Here is a 19,634-nt window from a genome sequence, read left to right as displayed (position 1 = left end):
GTTCATGGCTTTAAACTTCCCCCTAACTAAATAGGGGTTTAGCCACTCATAATTGCAACAAAATTAGAAAATAACAAAGTAGACATTGAAAGCAAGAACGGAGTACACCTAAAACGCTCCAAAGTTCCAAGCTTGAAACGTCAAGGACCTTTGTTTTCACCACCTTGTTGTAGCACAAGTGTCTAGGATGTGTATGGATATATGGATGGAATGGATTTGCACGGCTAAGAGATGAAAGTGTATGGATTGGTGAGATGTAGTATGGCTAGATGAATGGATGGAGGTCACGGCAAGGAAATTGTGTTTGTGAATGAAGTTGTGAGATGTGAAATGTAGTGTCTTTGGATGATGGCCCCCAAATTATGGTGAAGGGTGGATGTATTTATAGGCTAGGGAGAGGAGTGTATGGAGTTGTAATGAGTGGATGTAATGGGTGTAGTGGGTGAGTGTTGTGGTAATGAGTGGATGTAATGGGTGTAGTGGGTGGATGTTTGGTAATGAGTGGATGTAATGGGTGTAGTGGATGAATGTTTGGTAATGAGTAGTGTTTAGTAATAAGTGGATGTAATGGGTGTAGTGGGTGGATGTTTGGTAATGAGTGGATGTAATGGGTGTAGTGGGTTGTGGTAATGAGTGGATGTAATAGGTGTAGTGGGTAGATGTTTGGTAATGAGTGGATGTAATGGGTGTAGTGGATGAGTGTTTGGTAATGAGTAGTGTTTGGTAATGAGTGGATGTAATGGGTATAGTGGGTGGATGTAATGGGTGTAGTGGATGAGTGTTTGGTAATGAGTAGTGTTTGGTAATGAGTGGATGTAATGGGTGTAGTGGGTGGATGTAATGTGTGTAGTGGATGAGTGTTTGGTAATGAGTGGATGTAATGGGTGTAGGTGAATGTGTTGGGTGAAATGAGTGGATGTAGTGGTAGGTGAATGGATGTGTTGGGTGAAATGAGTGTGCTAAAATGGTTATTTATAGAGAGAGGATGATGCACAAACTTCAAATTTCGTCCATTCCTTTTGCTCCAAGCATATGCCATCCATTCCATGCCAAAAAATGCTCCAAAATGCTCCAAAATGCATTTCTTTGCCACATTAACCTTTTGGACCTACAAACATACGAAAATAGCTTAAAATACTAAAATAACTACGAACTAACAACATAAATGCCAAGAAACAAGCTAACTAAGTCGCATAAATATGCTTCTATCAGTAGTATGCCAAGAAATTCCATCATATACCTTGAGTGTCTTCAAGCTTCCTTTATCTAGCTACGATGAGATTGAAAGCATTTGTGCTCGATAATGGTGGGCCAACAATAATGGTCGTGGAATTCATTGGAAAACTTGGAAGCATTTGTGCAAATTTAAAAGTGTGTAGGGTCTTGGATTCCGGGGAATCTCATGTTTTAATCAGGCCTTATTGGGTAAGCAAGCTTGGCGGCTACTGGAATTTCCTAATTCCCTCATTGCAAAGATGCTCAAAGCTAGGTAGTTTACAGAGTCGAACTTCATGGAAGCACAAATGGGATCGTACCCCTCATACACATGGCGATTTTTGTTATGGGGCAAAGAGTTGTTGCACCACGGATCTCGTTGGCGCATTGGTAACTGCCAGTCAGTTCGTGTCTATGATGATGTGTGGGTTCCAAATGAGAGGTCCTTTAGGGTGCATTCACAAGTTACTGTACCACTTAATTCATTTGTAAACTCTCTGATATTGGAAGGTAGGTATTAGGATGTGGAAAAACTCTACAACCATTTTGAATGGGATGAGGCTGAAGCAATTTTATCCATCCCCTTACTTGGAGATAGAAACGACCAACGGATTTGGCATTTTAATTCAAATGGATGCTATTTGGTGAAAAGTGGATATTGGGTAGCTTAGGAGTATAGGGATCTGATTAATGGAGATTCCCCGAGTGGTAGTACTTGGTCTACACCCGATCTCCTATAGAAAAAAATTCTGGATAGTGAAAGCCCATCCGAAAGTGTCACACCTCCTTTGGCGTGTTGTGAATGATTGCATTCCTTCACGTCAAAACTTACTACGTTGCCGAATCGTAAGTGTTGTGAATGTCACACCTCCTTTGTGCTCTATGTTTTCAGAGACTGCAACTTCTGCAATCAGTTTTGGACTAAGCTAGGGATCCCCAACTCGACATGGAACTTACAGAGTATCGATGCAGCGGGGTGGTTACGGAATGCTTGGAGCATGATCCCAGTGCAACTAATTCCTATGTTCGTTGCTGTGATTTGGTGGTTGTGGAATGATAGGAACCAGTTTGTTTTTGGGTCCCAACGATTTGAATTTGAGGTGCTAATTTAGTGTGTAAAGGACTATGTTCAAGGAATACCGTGAGGTCAATCTTTCCTGACATAGGAACGCTCCTTTACAAGCTCAGAGTAATGTTTGGCTTCCCTTGCTGGAAGGTTGGTTCAAGCTAAATGTGGATGGTGCGGTAGATACAAGAGGAGGTAGAAGGGGTGTGGGAGCTATGATCCACAATTGGAATTGTGTCTTTCAAGGCGTTATTGCAATGCCCAGCCCTTATCTAGTATCTGTCATGGCTACGAAAATTTACACCTTAAAAATGGGTATTGAATTCGCCATTGATGCGAGATGGCTTCCTCTTATTGTTGAATCCAATTCAATGAATGCCATTCGCCTAATTACCCAAGATGATACCTGCTTCGCACCAGAAGGAAATTTCATGAAGGAGGTTAGACATCTAACCGTGGATCATCATCTGGTCCTAATTGCAATTCCCAGGGAGGCGAATGGAGCTATGCATTGTGTTGCAAGATATGGTCTCCATGAACAAGGATTCAATTTTTGGACTGATGTGGGTCATTCGTGGCTTACTGAAATCTTGAATTCAGAGTCTGTATTTACCTAATGTTTTGTATGGTGGCCATTTTTGGCTTGCTTGGCCTCTAACTCCCTCCCTGGAATTTCCCCATGGGTCTTTCCAGGTATGGTTTTCCGGTTGAGCTTGCCCTTTGGCTTGATCTACTTGATCTGGTCTTTGTGCCCTTTTATAAAAGTTTCCTTTCCCTAAAAAAAATATACATAAAACTTGCCAAAATAATAAAATAATAATCAATAAAATGATAGTGATAATGAAAAACATGTTTAGAGCATACATCTAATACATAATACAAGCGGAAGATGCTATTACAAGTGATGTCAAAGCAGAGAGGATGGCACGATATCATTGGTCATAGCTCGGATCGTATGCCTCGTTCCTATGTCCTGAGGGGCGCAAAACAAACATGAGTGTACCAAGTTGTTCAACAATGTACTAACCCCCAAAGTTTATGAAAACTCAATAGTATAATATGTAATATGTTTTCCGAAAACCCTAGCAAGCCATAAAACCTTTCATAAAAAAATATGTCGTATATAATGTGCTAAATAATGCTATCATAATCAACCGAAGCCATTAGTTCATCCAACCGAAGCCAATATAAGTATCATCGCCCGTAGGCAGAACAATGACCACTAGATAAGCACAAAAACATTTAATATAATCTTTCCAACAAAAGTACATATATTTCAAAACATCTTCATAGTATATAGTCATCCATCATATATACTACAAAGAACATGAAAATAGATAAAGCATGGTATTCCAAAATATTCTTAGTAATCATGATATCTCATAATAAGTAAAATCTACTTTACTCATAAAACGTTTCATAAAACGTAACCATTGAATCATGTTTTTCATGTATGCATTTAATAGTAAAATAGGCATTTTAGAAGGGGTTCACTCATAGATACTCCGTCGTCGAAGAGCCGTGCGAAATAGGATGGACGGAATCGTCGTTAATAAATGCATCTAAGCACATAAAGGGTCCAATTAATAAAACTCTACCATAACTACTGAATTTTGAAAAACAGACAGCATAAACGGATTCAGGACATTGAAAAACATAAGGGGGAACTTGGGTACCCCCACGTGCCGCCACAAATTGGCGGCCCCGGTGGTGTCACCGAAAAGTTGCCAGCGCCACTGTGGACGATAGTACGTGTGCTTCACGCATCGGCACTGGCGGCCCTTCACGCGCGCCCACATGTGGCCTGGGTTCTGGGTTTGGGTTCCTTAGGCTAAAGGCCTAAGCTTGCACGACCCAAAGGCCTGGTTCCATTTAGGTTTTGGGCTGAGGGTTTAACGGGTTGGGCTTTTGGGTTAGGCTAGCCAGAAGGGCAGGTTCCATGGCCCAACAAGTTGGGCCGGACAGGGTGGTGGATCGGGTTTGACCCATTTTCAGGCCAAGGTTTGGCCGGTTTTTGGGTACCACTTCAAACGCCTATAACTTCTCCTGATGCGTGTTTTTGAAGTTATTCTGCAAGGGTGGTAACATTAAACCAGCTGACAAATGGACCTACAAACATGATGATCCCTTTAAGTACAGGATGAGAATATCCCTCGATCGCTAGTATCTCTTCCAAATATTGAGCCTACAAACAAATTAAACAAGTTTAAAACTTCTGCGCTTGGAAATGTCATAACCCAAGGTTTTGGTTTTCAGAATTTTACCTGATTTGGGTTTTATGGACATCCCGTTCTGTGAGCCATATTGGCAACCCATTGTTAATTAATCCAGTCTTTTGTTTTGAACTTGGCTTCTTTATTTATTCTACTTCGAATAATTTACAATAAATTTAATCAAATATAAAATGAAAAACATTTAGTATAAATCATTTATATTAAATACAACATTCACCAGTTTTATTTTTTTGATATCATTCTAGTGTGTGTGACCTACTAGATTTCAACTAAAGCTGGTAGTGGATAGTTTGAATAATCTAATTAATCTAATTACATAGTTAGAACCATTGTAATTCAACCTTGTAGGAATATCCACAAACCAAATAGTAACATCTAGCAATGACTTTTGGCTACCCAGATTAGTCAAAATATATTTGAATTCATACAACACTATTTAGAACCTTAGTTATAGTTACAATGCAATTCGGTTCCTCTGTCTATTATCTTTCGATCATATATTTTAGAGCATGGAACATTTGTAAAACTCTAAGCATGAATATGATCACCATGGTGTATCTCTTATTCATTGCTTTGGCCAAAGATTTTTGGAGATAGATCATCAAGGGGCTACTAGCATATCAAACATTCATGATTACCTAGAAGGTAACATATTCCTTGTTGTGCATTCACGTATCTCCATGTTGATGCACATGATCCCGAACCTCACACTATAGAGCTCCACTATTGTTTGAGAGCTTTGCGGTGAGACCAAAGTTTACATTCATTAACATGAGATAACTAGTAATGTCTCAGGTCTAAGAATTAGTTGCATCCATAACTCATAAGTGTTGTATGATTGGCAAGTAGTCAATCTTCCATTCAGTGAACTTGATCTCGTAGACAAGTACCTTTATGTCTATTCTATGTCACTACATGCTTAATCTGTGACTTACTACAGAATACTACATAAATCGGCTTTTGCAGATGTTTGATAGTCCTTTTGATCATCCTATGGCTAGGAACATAATTTAGGATTTAAGATCCATAGGGTACATATATTAGGATTGGAACATCTTTGCAATCCTTCTAAAGTTATTCCTTGGATTCATCCTAGCCAATAACAAACCTTGAATCTTACTACTTGATTGACGGATATTCTCACTTGCCTTTTTTCATCAATTACCCGACATTGATTTGCCTCGAATAACCAATTATGTGTTGCCACATTAATTACTTTTGAGCATATTTCAACACATGAAAGACCTGTTTATATTCATAGCATTGTTAATCCCTAAACCATATGCCACATGCAATAATATTGATATCTATCTTCAACCATTAATACAAGAGTTGAAGAAATTGTGGGAAGATGGCATCACCACCTATGACCAAGGTTCTTAAAAATGCTAGGCACTAGTCCGGCGGTGGGTAGGGGTCTAGTGCCTAGGCGGCTTATGCGAATTTATGTAAATTTATTGTATATCTTGTAAATAAGTGCCTATTTACACTTAAAAAAACTATACTTGTATGGATAATAAAAGAATGATAAAATGCAAAAATAGAAGTAAAAGAATACACAAAGTACATCTATCCAATAAGTTCAATATTTAAAAAATAGTAAGCATATAATTAATTAAAAAAAAGCATAGACTAAATTATTTAACCTTATTGTATTTAGTCCATGAAACTAATAAAAAAAAAGCATACAATTAATTAAAAAAAAAAAAAACCAAACCACCTAGGACAACCTAGCTCCAAACCAATTTTTTTAAATGATTTGCACTAAATCACGGCGGTCCTTCACCGCCTAGACTAATTTTTAGAACACTTCCTATGACGCATTTAGGAAGGGTCATTCACATTGCGAGCTGCTCTCTTGTGGACTATTAATGATTTCCTGACCTATGCAACCTTGTCAGGTTGGAGCACAAAGAAAAAGTTTGCATGTCTTCACTTAACTATAAGTCTAATTCAACGTATCTGCATTTTGGTAAGAAAACTTTCTATTTGGGACATCATTGATTCCTGCTCATAATCCTTTTGTTTTGTTGTCATTGAAATGCATTCAATTTGTTTGATGAAATGGAGTGTGCACCATCGAAAGGTGCGAAGTGCCTTCGCCTGTTGTCCACACTAAGTACTGGTTTGGTATTGAGATGCTTTTATAAAAAGTGAGTATCAAAAAGAGCTAAGCTTAAAAAAGTGTTTGGTAAACACTTAAAAACAGCTTATTTTCACAATTTTGGGTGAAAAAAGTTGAAAACGTGAAACAACAAAAATGAGCTTATTCTCACAGCACAACAGAAGCAGATTTTTTTCAAAAACAATAATACCAAACCAGCCCTAAGTGTTGGGTTGAGACTGCTTAACCTTTTTTTTTTTTTTTTAATATAAGCAAGAGTGAAAAAAACGCTGAGCTCCAATTTGTGTTTGGTAACTCAAGCAAACCCAGCTTTTTTTTCAAAATCATGGGCATTTAAAGTAGAAAAGCGAAGAAGCGGAAACTTCTAGCGATGACCCTTAGCACGTGAGTTCAGATTAGTGTTGTTGCTAGGGGTCTGAACAGGAGTTGCTTCATCCAACGACTCCTCAAAGCTAGAGACGATGTCTTCAACGGCCTTTATCCGCCTTTCGAGGTCAGCGAGCTTTATCTTTTCCCTCATTCGTGAAGGTTTTCGAAGCTTATCACAGAAGCATTGCAGCAAGCTTTCCCATATTCGATTCATGGTGGGACTACCTTTCATACTAGAGACGTCGTTGTGCTCAGAGGTGATGTAGGTGTAGTAATATTGCTTTGGAATAGCCATTGCAGTGGTAAAGTGATTTGGTCAAGAGGAATATGAGTTCACTCTCAATGAAAGCACCAATTGTTAGAATCAGATTCGCGAACCGCCGTGAATGGTGGAGATGCACAAAACCGTTTACTTGCAAAATAGTAAACAACCGTAACTAGCCAAAGACCTCACCGGGGGGAGGGGTCATAAACTCTCTGACAGTCAAGGTAGTAAGCAATATTATGAAACTCAAGTAGTAGACAAGAGAATAAGTGTACTATAATTACATTACCTGCGATAAACCTAGATGAGGGTATTTATACTAGTCGAGGGAGAGAAATTTTAGGATAGGGAAATCCGTATGAAACCGGGAGAATCCCCGAGGATACATAGGAAATAGGTATTAAATCTTTTTGAGAGTGTGATTACTTGCCGCGCACGCCAATCCTTAGATTGTAAGCACTCCAAGAATATAGGGAGTTTGCTGATTCCTTACTAGATTAGGTTCTCGTGTCTTACGAAACAAGTATGGTCAATCTTAGCGAAGTCGTTAGACTTCGCCCACTGCTCCGAAACAAGATGATGTTGGCATCGTTGGTCTGTTTATTTAGCTCCGCTGGGAAGTTGTTGGGCCCATGATCGGACTTTTGAGGCATTCTATTTCGATCCGCCTTATTTCGGCCTTGAAAAATCATGATCCCACATCTGTAATCATAACTTGACAGTGTTTCATGTGAATGAGGATTTTAGCATAAATGTGTGATTAGGAAGGTTATAGTTTATGTTAACCTTACAACATTGTTAATTCCATGTTGAAGCACTTGTTTGGCAGAAGCTTGTATTGACGACAGGGTATGAGTACAATCACTGGCCATTAAGTAGTTTTGATCTCTATTCAGAAACGCAATTATAAATATGACATTTGTAGACCATGTGGAAGAATGTTGTATAAATCAACATTTAAATGGTCTACAATGGAATGGAATCAAGATTGAGATTTGAACCCTTATATCAGCCTTCTGAATGTGTGTCTTGAATTAATCCAAATAAGGCTGATTAAATCCTTGATAGACATGTGATTATAATATAGGATTTGGGTCTCCTTTATGGACGGAACCCTAATACCTTAGCCAATATAAATACTAAGGTCTCTACAAATCTTAGATACACATCAAACACTTCCAATACAATAGTTATATGTGACCAGGTGCTTTGAGAAGACTTTAGTATTGTTACTGTCTTCATATTGGTCTTCCATGAGCGCATGACTACCGCTTCTATCCGGTTAGCCACTCCTTTTTGTGTTTTAATTATATAACCATATAATATAAAGCTAACACTAGCCTCGTCTACCACTAGTACAGCAAACAAAGGATTTGCGTAAATATATAGACCCCGGGTCTTTAATATTCTTAGTGAGGCATTATCTCAAGTTCCAACTACGCAATAAACCCTTTTGGTGAAATGTACATGGAGGTAGTAAACTTGAAATGGAGAAATATCATGGTAACTTCATCAGAATGATAATTCTCCTTTTCAAGTTCATTAATGAGTCAAAATTTCCGCTGTCCTATCTACTTTCCTAGGAGACCTGTTGTTTGCCCTGGTAGTTCCAACTTGTTGGCCTTTTTCTGCTTAGAACACGGGAAATTTTGACACTCACTAACGGAACACAAAGTTTCTAATCAAGGACATGGGATTCTTGCTCTTGAAGTCCAAGGTGATGCTGCCGATGTGATTTTTTATGTTCTTAAATAGTGTCACTTGGTATTAGAGCGATGCCGGCCATCAAATTGAGAATAATTTTTTTTTGGTTCTATGTGATGATCCACAGCTAAAGTAACAACATACTCGCAATATTATATAAGAACATAATCAATTAGTTATTAAGAGGATAACATTAACAACACACAGAAGGCAAGATAGCATAAAGCTTGTACTAAAACCGCAAGACAATAAAAAAACTCAAACAGAAAGTTGGATCTCCAAAGGTTGGTGGGACGCAGTGGTTGGTGCCACATTCAGTGTTTGAACCAAGGACGAATTTGTCACCGCTGATGGCCGAGTGATTTTCACTTTGTAATCACCATGGGAGAGAGAGGACTCAAAGAAACCATTAGCGTCTGTCATGCCAGAAGAAGTTAAGCCAGCCCTCAAACCCCATTCATGTAACAGCTTGTCAACAACATTACCAGTGGCCAAGTTGCGGAAATTGTTATCGGTCAAACACATTCTGTAGCATCCCTGAGGTTTCCAAGCAGACCAAATAATAATTCCTTGAATCTGAGGGTGAGCATGTAGCTCTCTCAAAATTTGTTCCAAGTACAAAGCCTGCCAATGTAAACAGAAACGCTAGTCATATTGAAGCACTTCATAAATTTTTTCCCATATAACCATAAACTCCAGTTATATATAAATAGAAACAACTTGGGTTTAGAAAGATCAAACGACATTATTAGTTCAATTTGTATAATCTAACACCTTAAATTGATCAAATTTTACCTGATTGGGATTGCTTTTCACATCTAATTCTGTAATCCAAATGGGCAATCTTGCAGCAGCAAGAGTATCGATTGAAGCTCTTATGTAAGGAAGGTTAGGAGCCATACTAAAATGAGACTCAAGCCCAATCCCTAACCGTGCATTTCTGTTACCCAGAAAAGTTTGTATCTCTCTCAGCTTCTGAAGGTACTTAGCGGGTGTAGATAAACCATCTCTACTGTCCTCAATGGTGTTAAATTCATTCATGAACATGGTGGTTGCTCCATCAGTTCTAATAGCCATGTTATAAAAAAGGGCAGAAGCTTTTGAACCCAAGATATGTTCAAAGAAATTAAAATGTAGATTTTCATTCACCACATCCCATGCTATAACTTGCCCTCTGTATCTATTGATAACAGAGTGAAGCCTCTTGGCAGTGGCGGCAAAAAGTTGCTGCTTAGTGAGTGATTTGACCCAACCGGGGTTGTACTGGGGATCTTCCCAGAACACATTGTGGCCACGGACTGCAACATTGTGTTTTCTCGCAAACTGAAGCATGGCATCAGCCACGGAGTAATATTCATGACCCCAAGAAGGTTCAGTGCTGTACCATTTCATTTCATCTTCAAATGTTGTGACTCTGAACCTTGATGTGAACCAATTTTGGTAGGCAATGTTGGTGAGGATGTTCTTGTTGATAGCACACCCAAAAGGGAAACTTGAAAACTTTTGTTGTATGGAGATTGTTGCGTTTTCTAGTGGATTACCTTGTGCATCAAGTGCTTGAATTCTCACATTTCTCTTACGAATCTAAGATATCATAGTTAATTAGTCTTTAAGTAAACCACTTCGAAGTACAATTCAATCATCAACAAACCCATTCTAGATAAATAGACATGATCAAACTCACTTTGGTAATGCTTTGATCTTGATGAGACTTCCATTGCTTTTCGGTGAATGGTTGCAATGAGATGCTATCAACCCAAATGTCAACAGATGCTATATTGCTCTGCGGAGTACATAAATGTAAATGAATGAAATGTATGACACAAGAACGCACCGCAATTATAACTAAAAGACTACTTGTACGCTCTTGCCTACAAGTATTGAGTATTACCTCAAAATAAAGCTCAGCTGGGCCTGATGAATTGACAGTTAGACCACCTTTGAGCATGGACCAACAATTTGATTTGGCAACAATCGAACCAGCATATACGAATCCACTATTTGTCTTGAAAACTGCTGTTACTGGTACACTACCGTTACTCACTTGTATCCAAGCTACACTTGCACAAAACAAATATAAAATAAATATTAATTTTTGGAAGGAGTACATGATGACTTTGTTGCAGTATATATAGTTGCCCGTAACTAATTCTGTACCAGAGAATGAATAGAGCTTGTTCCTATGCAAATAAATTTTTTGAGAAATACTGTCATGCGGTTCATATCTGCTATGTGCCACAACGAACTCGTTGCCTTGTGATTCTCTGTGTTGTAGTTTTGCATTGCCAAAAGCAGACCATCCTTTCAAGCCATGTTTTAGTTCCGGGTTTACGACGATGCCTCCACTGTATTGTGGTTTATGAGGCTTTTCCAAACACTGTAGAAAGGGCAAAAGATAAAAATTCAAAAACTTAAATTCGTTGCATTCTAATTCAACTAACAAAACAAGAAATTCCAGTGAAAGCAACTTGCCTCAATACTAGCTGTGTAATCATAAGATAATGCGCTCACTTCATACCCTGCACAACATTTGATTGAGTAATGAATTGTCAAGAACTAGCTAGAAAAGTTAATAGTGATCAATTGTTCGTTCGAGAACTGCGAAATAAGCCAACAGTTACTATGATTCATTGTCAATAAAGGTCGGCTATAAGTTTATAACATGATTGGCTCTCATGGTGAACTTTGCTTACAAAAGACGGTAAATGATAAACAAACCTGAAAAAAAGGAAGCGCATAACAACAGAAGCAAATTGATTCCTCCCAAAATCGTCATTGTATGTTGTTTGCTTGCTAATTACAAACCGTAGAGTGAGAGAGAAGAACAATACGGTAAGAGAGCATATTATGCTTTGTATTTATACAGAGATGAACGCTGATATTTATACGTAGAATATGGCTAGATTTTAGCAGAAAATAAAAAACATGACACCGATGTGTATAATCATATCCTATCAAGCAATTAAAGATATGAGACCGAGATGTATATATCCCATATCAAGCCTTCAATTATATACGTTGTCTTAATAACTAATTTGACTGAAAAACCCAAAAAAATTATAATTGTTGCAGGATATTTATGTCTGTCTACTAATTGGTGTAACTATTATAACCGTTAGGCCATTAATTCCTCAAATGAATAAGTCATTCATTCCTCAATTAATTAGGCATTTGATTCTTCCTATTTAATTAGGGGTATTTTGTGTAATTTTCCAAGATAGCCTCACATTGTAAAACACTACAAGAAATTCTCGAATAAAATTCTTTCATTCTCTCACAAATTATTTTCCGCTACATCAATAATTAATTTGACTGACATTAAAATTAGAATCAGTTAAAATACCCAAGTTAATTAGGATCTTTGTTTCTGCAACACACCTTACAGATTTGACAAAATTCATTGTAACCGATTTGGATCCTAAATATAACTGCCAAGTACCTATGAAGTTATTTCACTTAAAATATGAACTCATCTGGATTCAGGGACCCTAAAAATTTATGGCCCACAATCGATGGTCATGTATTGGCATGAAAAAAAATGGGTATTCATAAATTGATATGATCCTAATTCTATAGATTAATTCATTGTTCTTCCGTTTCTGTTTGTGGGGGATTGTGTATTGTTTGAGAGATGTGATTATGACCGCACGATGAAATTTTTAAGCGGGCCGCTAGACGAGGATTTTGATGACGATCAAGAGTGGGATTCCTGCCATGCCAAACGTTTTTTTAATTTTTTTTTTCATTATACCAAGTTGAATTGAGGATAGGGTATCGAAGTTGAGACTTCTCAGAGTCTAGGAAGTCTTAGGATGTGTAAAAGATCAAAGGCTCGTTTGGAAGTGCTTTTAAAATAATTGAAAATGTTTTTGGTCAAATTGATTTTGAGTTCCAAAAATACTATTTAAAATGTTTTTCCAAAATCCACTTAAACTACACATTCAGTGTCATTTTAAAAGAACCTTTAAACAAGCCTTAAATGGTTGATTGTGGGATGCTTAGGTCATCTCCAACCGAATGGGCTACGTTTAGACCCCGTCCAGATTATAACCCTACAAGAAATTATTTTTTAATGACCAACGTCAGACCATATCTATTTACAATCTCCAACCGAAGAAGACTATTTTTAGCCCCCTTAATAATTTATTATTTTAAGTTTGTTCTTTAATTTTATTGGTTAATTGAATTAAACTACCAAATTAAAATAAGGTAGGTGAAAATGATGTGAGAAATGGCGTAGAAATGGCTTAGGTATTTATAGAAAAAAAAATTAGAATTTTTAATTTATTTTAAATTTTGGCCTGGTGGGTTCCAAATTTTTTTGGCTCAACCCTCCATTGGAGATGGATTTTGTGTCAAAACAGGTTATATTTTGGCCTATAGCCATTTGACCGGCTCGGTTAGAGATGACATTAAGACCTTCATGCCTTACAAGCTCAAATCAATAGGATGTACAATTACAAACCCTAATGTAAGACCTTATAAGCTTTTTCTATATTTTAACAATTTTCCAAGTGATATTCCTCTTCATTTGGAAGTGAGAGATTTTATGTTCGAATCTCGTGGATGATAAATTTGATACCAAATTAGGCTACCCATTATGTGGCTTAACCAAACTCTCCCTCCCCTTAGTGTTGTGTTAATAATAAAAACCAATAAGTGGATTGTGAGACGAGGGGATGAGTCAAGCGCTAAGACCCGTACCCCCATGGCTAGGGCCTTGAAGTAGCGAGTAGGGTGTGCCGAGGGGACGAGTCAAGCACTAACTGGTCATGGGTGGTATACTATCATTACATCTCAAATAATTTGTTATTTGCTACCGACCCGTAAAAGGTCGGGTCTGCTCTGTAAAACTTAGAGCCAGACTGTGATCTGTTGGTCCTAGAGCCACACTCAACCTTCTCGTACAACAAATCACTTAATACCCTGCTTAATTACAAGCCCACACTATTAGCTAGGCTCAGGAATTACAAATTATAATGTAAGACCTTATAAGTTTTTCTCTGTTTCACTAACTTGCCGATGTGGGAACTAGGTGTCGTGTGAATTTGTAGTATAAGGATTGAGGATAACTTGGATATATGTTATCAGTAAAGAATGATCGCCTCTCGACAAATTTACCAAAACGAAATTGTGGCAAAAACTAAAACAACAGGACAAGTGTGTGGTCGACCAAGAAAATTGTATGAAGCTTTCTATTTTACAGTCAACTTTAAAGTAAACGAAAACAAGTGTGTCTAGTCGATCAAAAGAAAACAAAGCTTTATATTTTGATCTGGTAATCTTCTATAAGGTCAATTGGTGTCTGCCAAGAATAATGAGAGTCCTCCAAGCCTAAGCACATAAGCAAGAGCAAAAGCAACAGCAAGGGTCCTCCACTTTATGTTTGGTCGCAAATCTATAAAGGTTCTCTCTGATCATTCTCCAGATTTCTCTTGTTTTCTTTTTTTCTTGTATCGCAAGAAGCCTATTCGAGTATTGTCAAATCATAGAAACGTTACTACTATTCGCATTCTCATATCATAGAAATAAAAAATTGGTAATTTAAATTATCTTTGCATTTACTAATTCATGCTTAGTCCTATGCTGGTTTTTCTATTTTGATTTTTTTTTTGAACAAATGATATTATCTACACTAAGGGAGAGGGGGTGGACTTTAGCCTGAGTGTGAGATTTTGAACTCTTATCTTGGCCAACATCCAACCAATCTTAGTTTTTGGGGATTTCTATTGACATACAAGTAATTTTCGATTTTTTGTTTTCAGCCTAACTCCTTCTTAGAGTAATTGGTGCTTAAAGCTTTTCGTTGCATATGAAACAACAGATTGAGAGAGGATATTACAGAAATATGAGCATTCTACGCTACCCTTTATGCTTTTTATACTATCTTATGAAATTTTATATGATGGTGGAGAATTCAAGAATTAGCATGACGAGAATTCTCTTTGTGTGTTACCAAACATGGGATATACCAAGGAAGATGAGAATAGTATTCATACATAGCATATCCATTCTGAGTAAGTGCACTGTGAGCATATGAAGAGCAAAAGGAAGGGCTTCTTAGAGATCGAAATTTCAAACATGAAAGTATCGTCTATACTCTGAAACGATCTTATGTTTATTCATCAAATTCACCGTTCGTTATGTTGCCACACAGAAGGAAGCACAAATACAAATATATGTTTTGATCAAAATGTAAAAATAACATTATAATCGACTAATCGGGGGAGAAGTACATGAAAAACTAACAAGGCTAAGCCTTGCATTAGACACTAATCAAATTAATACCGAGTACCAAACAATCTTTTCCAATGTTAATTAAAAAGTGGATCGTAAAACATTAAGAAACAGCACACCGATTCTTTCAAAGGATGGATATAGGGTGGTCATCCTCAGGCCATATGCAGAGATCCATCTTGAGCTGGCCGCAAGAACTGATAAAATCAGTTGGGATTAAGTGGAAACCTGTTTTAGGAGGGCTATCATCAATTATAATTCTTGGAGTGCTCTTTGTGAAAGCCTGTAATCTTAGGCGATTTCCCTTGGTTTTTGCAACAAGGTCATAGAAGAAGCCTCCTGTGGAGCTGGGTTGAATACAGCTAAGCGTCACGGCATTTCCTAGTTCTTTAACACAATGGTTCTTGAGAACAAATAATGTACCTTCATTCTTTTCTTGGAAAACCACAAATTTGTCAGTAACTGTTAAGGTAACTGGAAAACTGCAGTGGTACTCAAATGGTTTTGCCGAACCAAAATGTTTATGCCTGAAGTGTTGACATATCTGCTTGGATGAAGCGACAAAGTCACAGCCTAGATGGGGGCATGAACAAGGCAAGTACACACATGTCTTTTGATGCTCACTTCTTTTGTCATAAGTGACCGACTCTTTGCATCCATGCTTGGCATTTCGGCATGATATTGTTGAAACTGATTCAAGGATCTTCTCAATTGCACGGCAACGATTAGAGCAAATGGACCCGGAGCAGGAGGGACATTTGTTATTAATTTTGCTGATGCAAGAGGAGCAAGCTATATGCCCATTTTGATCACATTGGAAGACAGGGATGGTCAAAGGTTCATAGCAAATTGGGCATTCAAACAGATATGGGTCAGTTAGGGTTATGATAGTTTTATCAGACCTTTCATTATTTTCCTCTTCGTCTTCAACTTCGATTTTATCTTCTTCTCTTTCTTCATCTTCACTTCCATCACGATAGCGATCTTCTTCTTCACTCCTGTCACGATAGCGATCTCCTTCTTCACTCCTGTCACGATAGCGATCTCCTTCTTCACTCCTGTCATGATAGTGATCTACTTCACCTCCGTCACGATAGTGATCTACTTCACCTCCGTCACTATAGCGATCTCCTTCACTTCCATCACTATCACTTTCATCTTCTTCTCTTCCCGCGTATCCCCGACCTCTTCTGGCTCTGGATGCCCTAACCATTGTAACAGGAGTGAAGTCGTGATCACTTTCCTCTTCTTCTCTTTCCACATCTCCTCGAACCCTTTTGGCCCTGGGTGCCCTAACCCTGGTATGAGGAGCAAAAGGATTCGGACGACTCAGACGAGCTCTCTTGGTCCTTCGGATGATGCTGACTTCTTCATCTGACTCTTCACTTGGAAGGAAACCACGTGATAAATGGCGCCGGGGCCGCATCAGTACTTCTTTCTCTAAATCTGACTCTCCATTGCTCAACGGCGATGATCTTGCCATTTAAATACAATGAATAAATCAATGCTTTATAAGCCCTTATATATAGGCTACGCGTACGTCTCAGTTGGAAGAATATCAATCCTAATACAGGTTCGTTTTGCATTTCTTTGGGAGCAAGAATTCAAAACAAATAACGAAACAAATTTTCATATAAGGACGGGATACGATACGATTCGATTTATTTAATGAATACTGATTTATCATAATAAATATTTTCCTTCGATTCGATTTATTTAATGATAACGATTTATCATAATAAGTACTTACTTTCCTAAACAGATAATGATTATCTCGAAATTACGAGTAATTCTAAAATTAAATGCTCCATGAAAATCGGAAAAATAAACAATGAGAGTTGCAGAGTTGTTGTCACATTCAAACTCTGATTCCAAGGAGAAATCTGTGGCTGAAGGTGTAATTTTCAGTTCATAATCTCCATGGTAAAAGGAGGCCTCAAAGAAACGGTTAACATCTGTGGCGCCGAAAATTACGCCGTTCAAACCCTACTCATATGGAATAGCCCCAGACTGGAACAAAGGATTATCCCGGACCTACGCCGAGGTATTCACTGTGATTCTCAAATATCGCAGAACAGAATGTGATAATAGAATCGAATAGAAACAAAGACACAGGGGACGAGCAACTGATAATTCAGATACCTAATAATACCAAACAATCTTTTTCCATGAATGTTAAAACAGCAGATCGTACGAGTTAATGTCCAGACCAAAATAAGGAATTATTGCTACATGTTTACTTGCAAAGGATGGAGCGCAGCCATACGCAGAGATGATCAGCAATCACCCAGCTTGCAGTGTTGTTTGTGAAAGACTGCAAACTCAGGGAACTTCCCTCAATTTTCACTTCAAGATCGTATAATAAGCTTCCATATAATGTTTCATACAAGTAGGCGTGACAGAATTTCCTGGACCTTCAAGAGTTGTCTATGAGGATAAGTAATAGTACACCATCTTTTGTGTCCTTGACATCTAAGGCCACGGAAAAACTGCTGTGGTACTCGAATCTTGTTGCGGAATTTACATGTTATTACATGCCTTTTGATGTTTTTTTCTAAAGGAAAACTAATGAAAAGGGTTTCAATATTTTGAATTTTAACCAAAAACCAGGTAATAGTTTTATTTAATGGTTAGGACAAAACCTAATGTCAAACCAGCCCATTAAGATTGGCCCAAACAAAATAATTTATCGAACTACCGGTTTTACCCCCTAACATCAGTCTTGCTCTAACGTTAGGTTTGACGAATGTCGTTGCTAAGCTCTGCGCGACTGCGCCCATTGAGGTTGTTTCCATACTATGCCCATTCAAAAGAAGTATGTAATGGATATACATCTGATCCTCCATTTCAAATTTCTCCAAGTACTCCCGTACAAATTGATCCAATTGCTATCTATTTTCACACTCGACAACCTAATTCTCGTCCACCCCCTCTCTCCCTCTCTCTCCGCTCACCTTCTTCCCTCTCTAAAATCCCCAATTCCAAGTTCGATTCCGATCGAAGCCTCATCAATCAACAAAAAGGTACTCAAAATTCTCAAACCGTTGCTAAATTAGGATTGATATTATGTAATTCTTCTTCCTCTCTGTTTTTTTTTTCGATTTTTCAAGAATTATTCTGTAAAAACATTTTCCATTTTAGTTGATATTATGCAATCCAACTAAATTAGGATGCTAAATATGTTCCATCTTCGAGTAAAAACCTGTTCCATCTTTGTGTTCATGGATACTAAATCTGTTTTTGTATTAGTGGAGTGTTTCATGAATAAAAATGGGGAAGCTGAGTTATATCAAGTATCACAACCCAACGGCGGTGGTGATTGTGGCAAGCATGGTGATCAAGACAAGGGTAGATACAGTTGGATTTTCCCCTCAGGTTGTGTCTTGTTAAGTCATTGGTTCAAGGGGAAGTTATAAATGTTGTTGCCTGTATGGGAAAGCGATTTGGGAACAGGCACCTCCACCAAGTGGTTGTCTATGGGACCTACTTTTGACCCTCATCACAAGTTAACAGGTAAATTCAAGGCCCCCGATTCACTGGAACCATGTGGAGCTCTCATTTCTGCCTATGACAACCGTTATTACCTTGCACAGCCAAGGGTCCATGGGGAGCTGTCGAGCCCCTTTCAGTGTTATCATCTCGGTTCTGACACTTGGAAAGATCTGCCAAGAATTCCCCCCGATCTTCGTCATAATCTACATGACACTATAGCTGGTTATGTAGTCTGCAGCAGTCATATTTTGGTTTCGATTAGCAACAGATTATTTGCCTATCATGTGCATGAGAAAAAGTGGCATTGTGTATCTAAACCCAACAGGTTTTTTGGTATTTCCGGTGGGGCAGTGGTTTTAGGCGACTATATCTATGATGTAGATTCAATGTCTGGTCTGGTTTGCGAAATTACATTTGACTGCACTGACTATAATCTGAGCACACATGTGTTTTTGGAAGGTTTGACATCTTTTTGTGAATGAAAATCATGGATTTGTGCATGAAAATTTTTGTGGTGTTATTGTTGTATCTGTAGGTGCCTTGTAATTGTGTTTTTGTTTCATGCATGTTCAGTTTAAGAAATAGTGATAGTACTCGTGCTCAGTTCTAGGTTCAGTTTAAGAAATAGTAATAATATAATGTTCAGTTTAAGAATAGTATATCCGAGAACCCTCTCAATGATGCATGCGCACATTTTATCTTTTAACTATCTTGGAAAATTGCAAGGGTGAAGTGCTTTCCTTGTAGCTCAATTCATCTCAACTTTGGTTTTTGTTCCTTGTCAATTATTCTTAGTATTATGTTTTCGTTTTGTAAATTTTCTTTTCATATTGCCACTGTTTCGATGGTCTCTTCTTTGCAGCCCTTTACAGCTTGAGTATGGAGTGCTTCCGTATCACAAGTTGAATTGTTCGTTGCTTCCTAATC

General features: G+C 38.0%; 3 protein-coding genes across 3 annotated transcripts; 1 reads left to right on the top strand and 2 right to left on the bottom strand.

Annotated features, from left to right (window-relative positions):
* Nucleotides 1-9,236: 9,236 nt before the first annotated feature.
* On the bottom strand, nt 9,237-11,754 carry LOC126584299 (endo-1,4-beta-xylanase 5-like). The gene is made up of 7 exons (XM_050248730.1): nt 11,697-11,754; nt 11,451-11,497; nt 11,136-11,355; nt 10,870-11,033; nt 10,663-10,761; nt 9,774-10,562; nt 9,237-9,602 (listed from the first exon to the last, which is right to left on the bottom strand). The coding sequence occupies exons 1-7, from the start codon at nt 11,752-11,754 to the stop codon at nt 9,237-9,239; spliced, it is 1,743 nt and encodes a 580-aa protein (XP_050104687.1).
* Nucleotides 11,755-15,172: 3,418 nt separating this feature from the next.
* On the bottom strand, nt 15,173-16,698 carry LOC126584298 (E3 ubiquitin-protein ligase SINA-like 7). Its single transcript, XM_050248729.1, has one exon. The coding sequence runs from the start codon at nt 16,696-16,698 to the stop codon at nt 15,343-15,345; it is 1,356 nt and encodes a 451-aa protein (XP_050104686.1). The 3' UTR covers nt 15,173-15,342.
* Nucleotides 16,699-17,769: 1,071 nt separating this feature from the next.
* On the top strand, nt 17,770-19,286 carry LOC126585280 (uncharacterized). Its single transcript, XM_050249682.1, has 2 exons — nt 17,770-18,238; nt 18,465-19,286. Exons 1-2 carry the CDS (start codon nt 17,962-17,964, stop codon nt 18,629-18,631), a joined length of 444 nt encoding a protein of 147 aa, XP_050105639.1. The 5' UTR covers nt 17,770-17,961; the 3' UTR covers nt 18,632-19,286.
* Nucleotides 19,287-19,634: the final 348 nt, after the last annotated feature.

This window comes from Malus sylvestris, chromosome 10 (genome assembly GCF_916048215.2).
Source record: "Malus sylvestris chromosome 10, drMalSylv7.2, whole genome shotgun sequence".
NCBI classification, from domain to species: Eukaryota; Viridiplantae; Streptophyta; class Magnoliopsida; order Rosales; family Rosaceae; genus Malus; species Malus sylvestris.
Note: the sequence above shows the minus strand (reverse complement) of the source record. Positions and strands in the feature narration are given on the sequence as shown.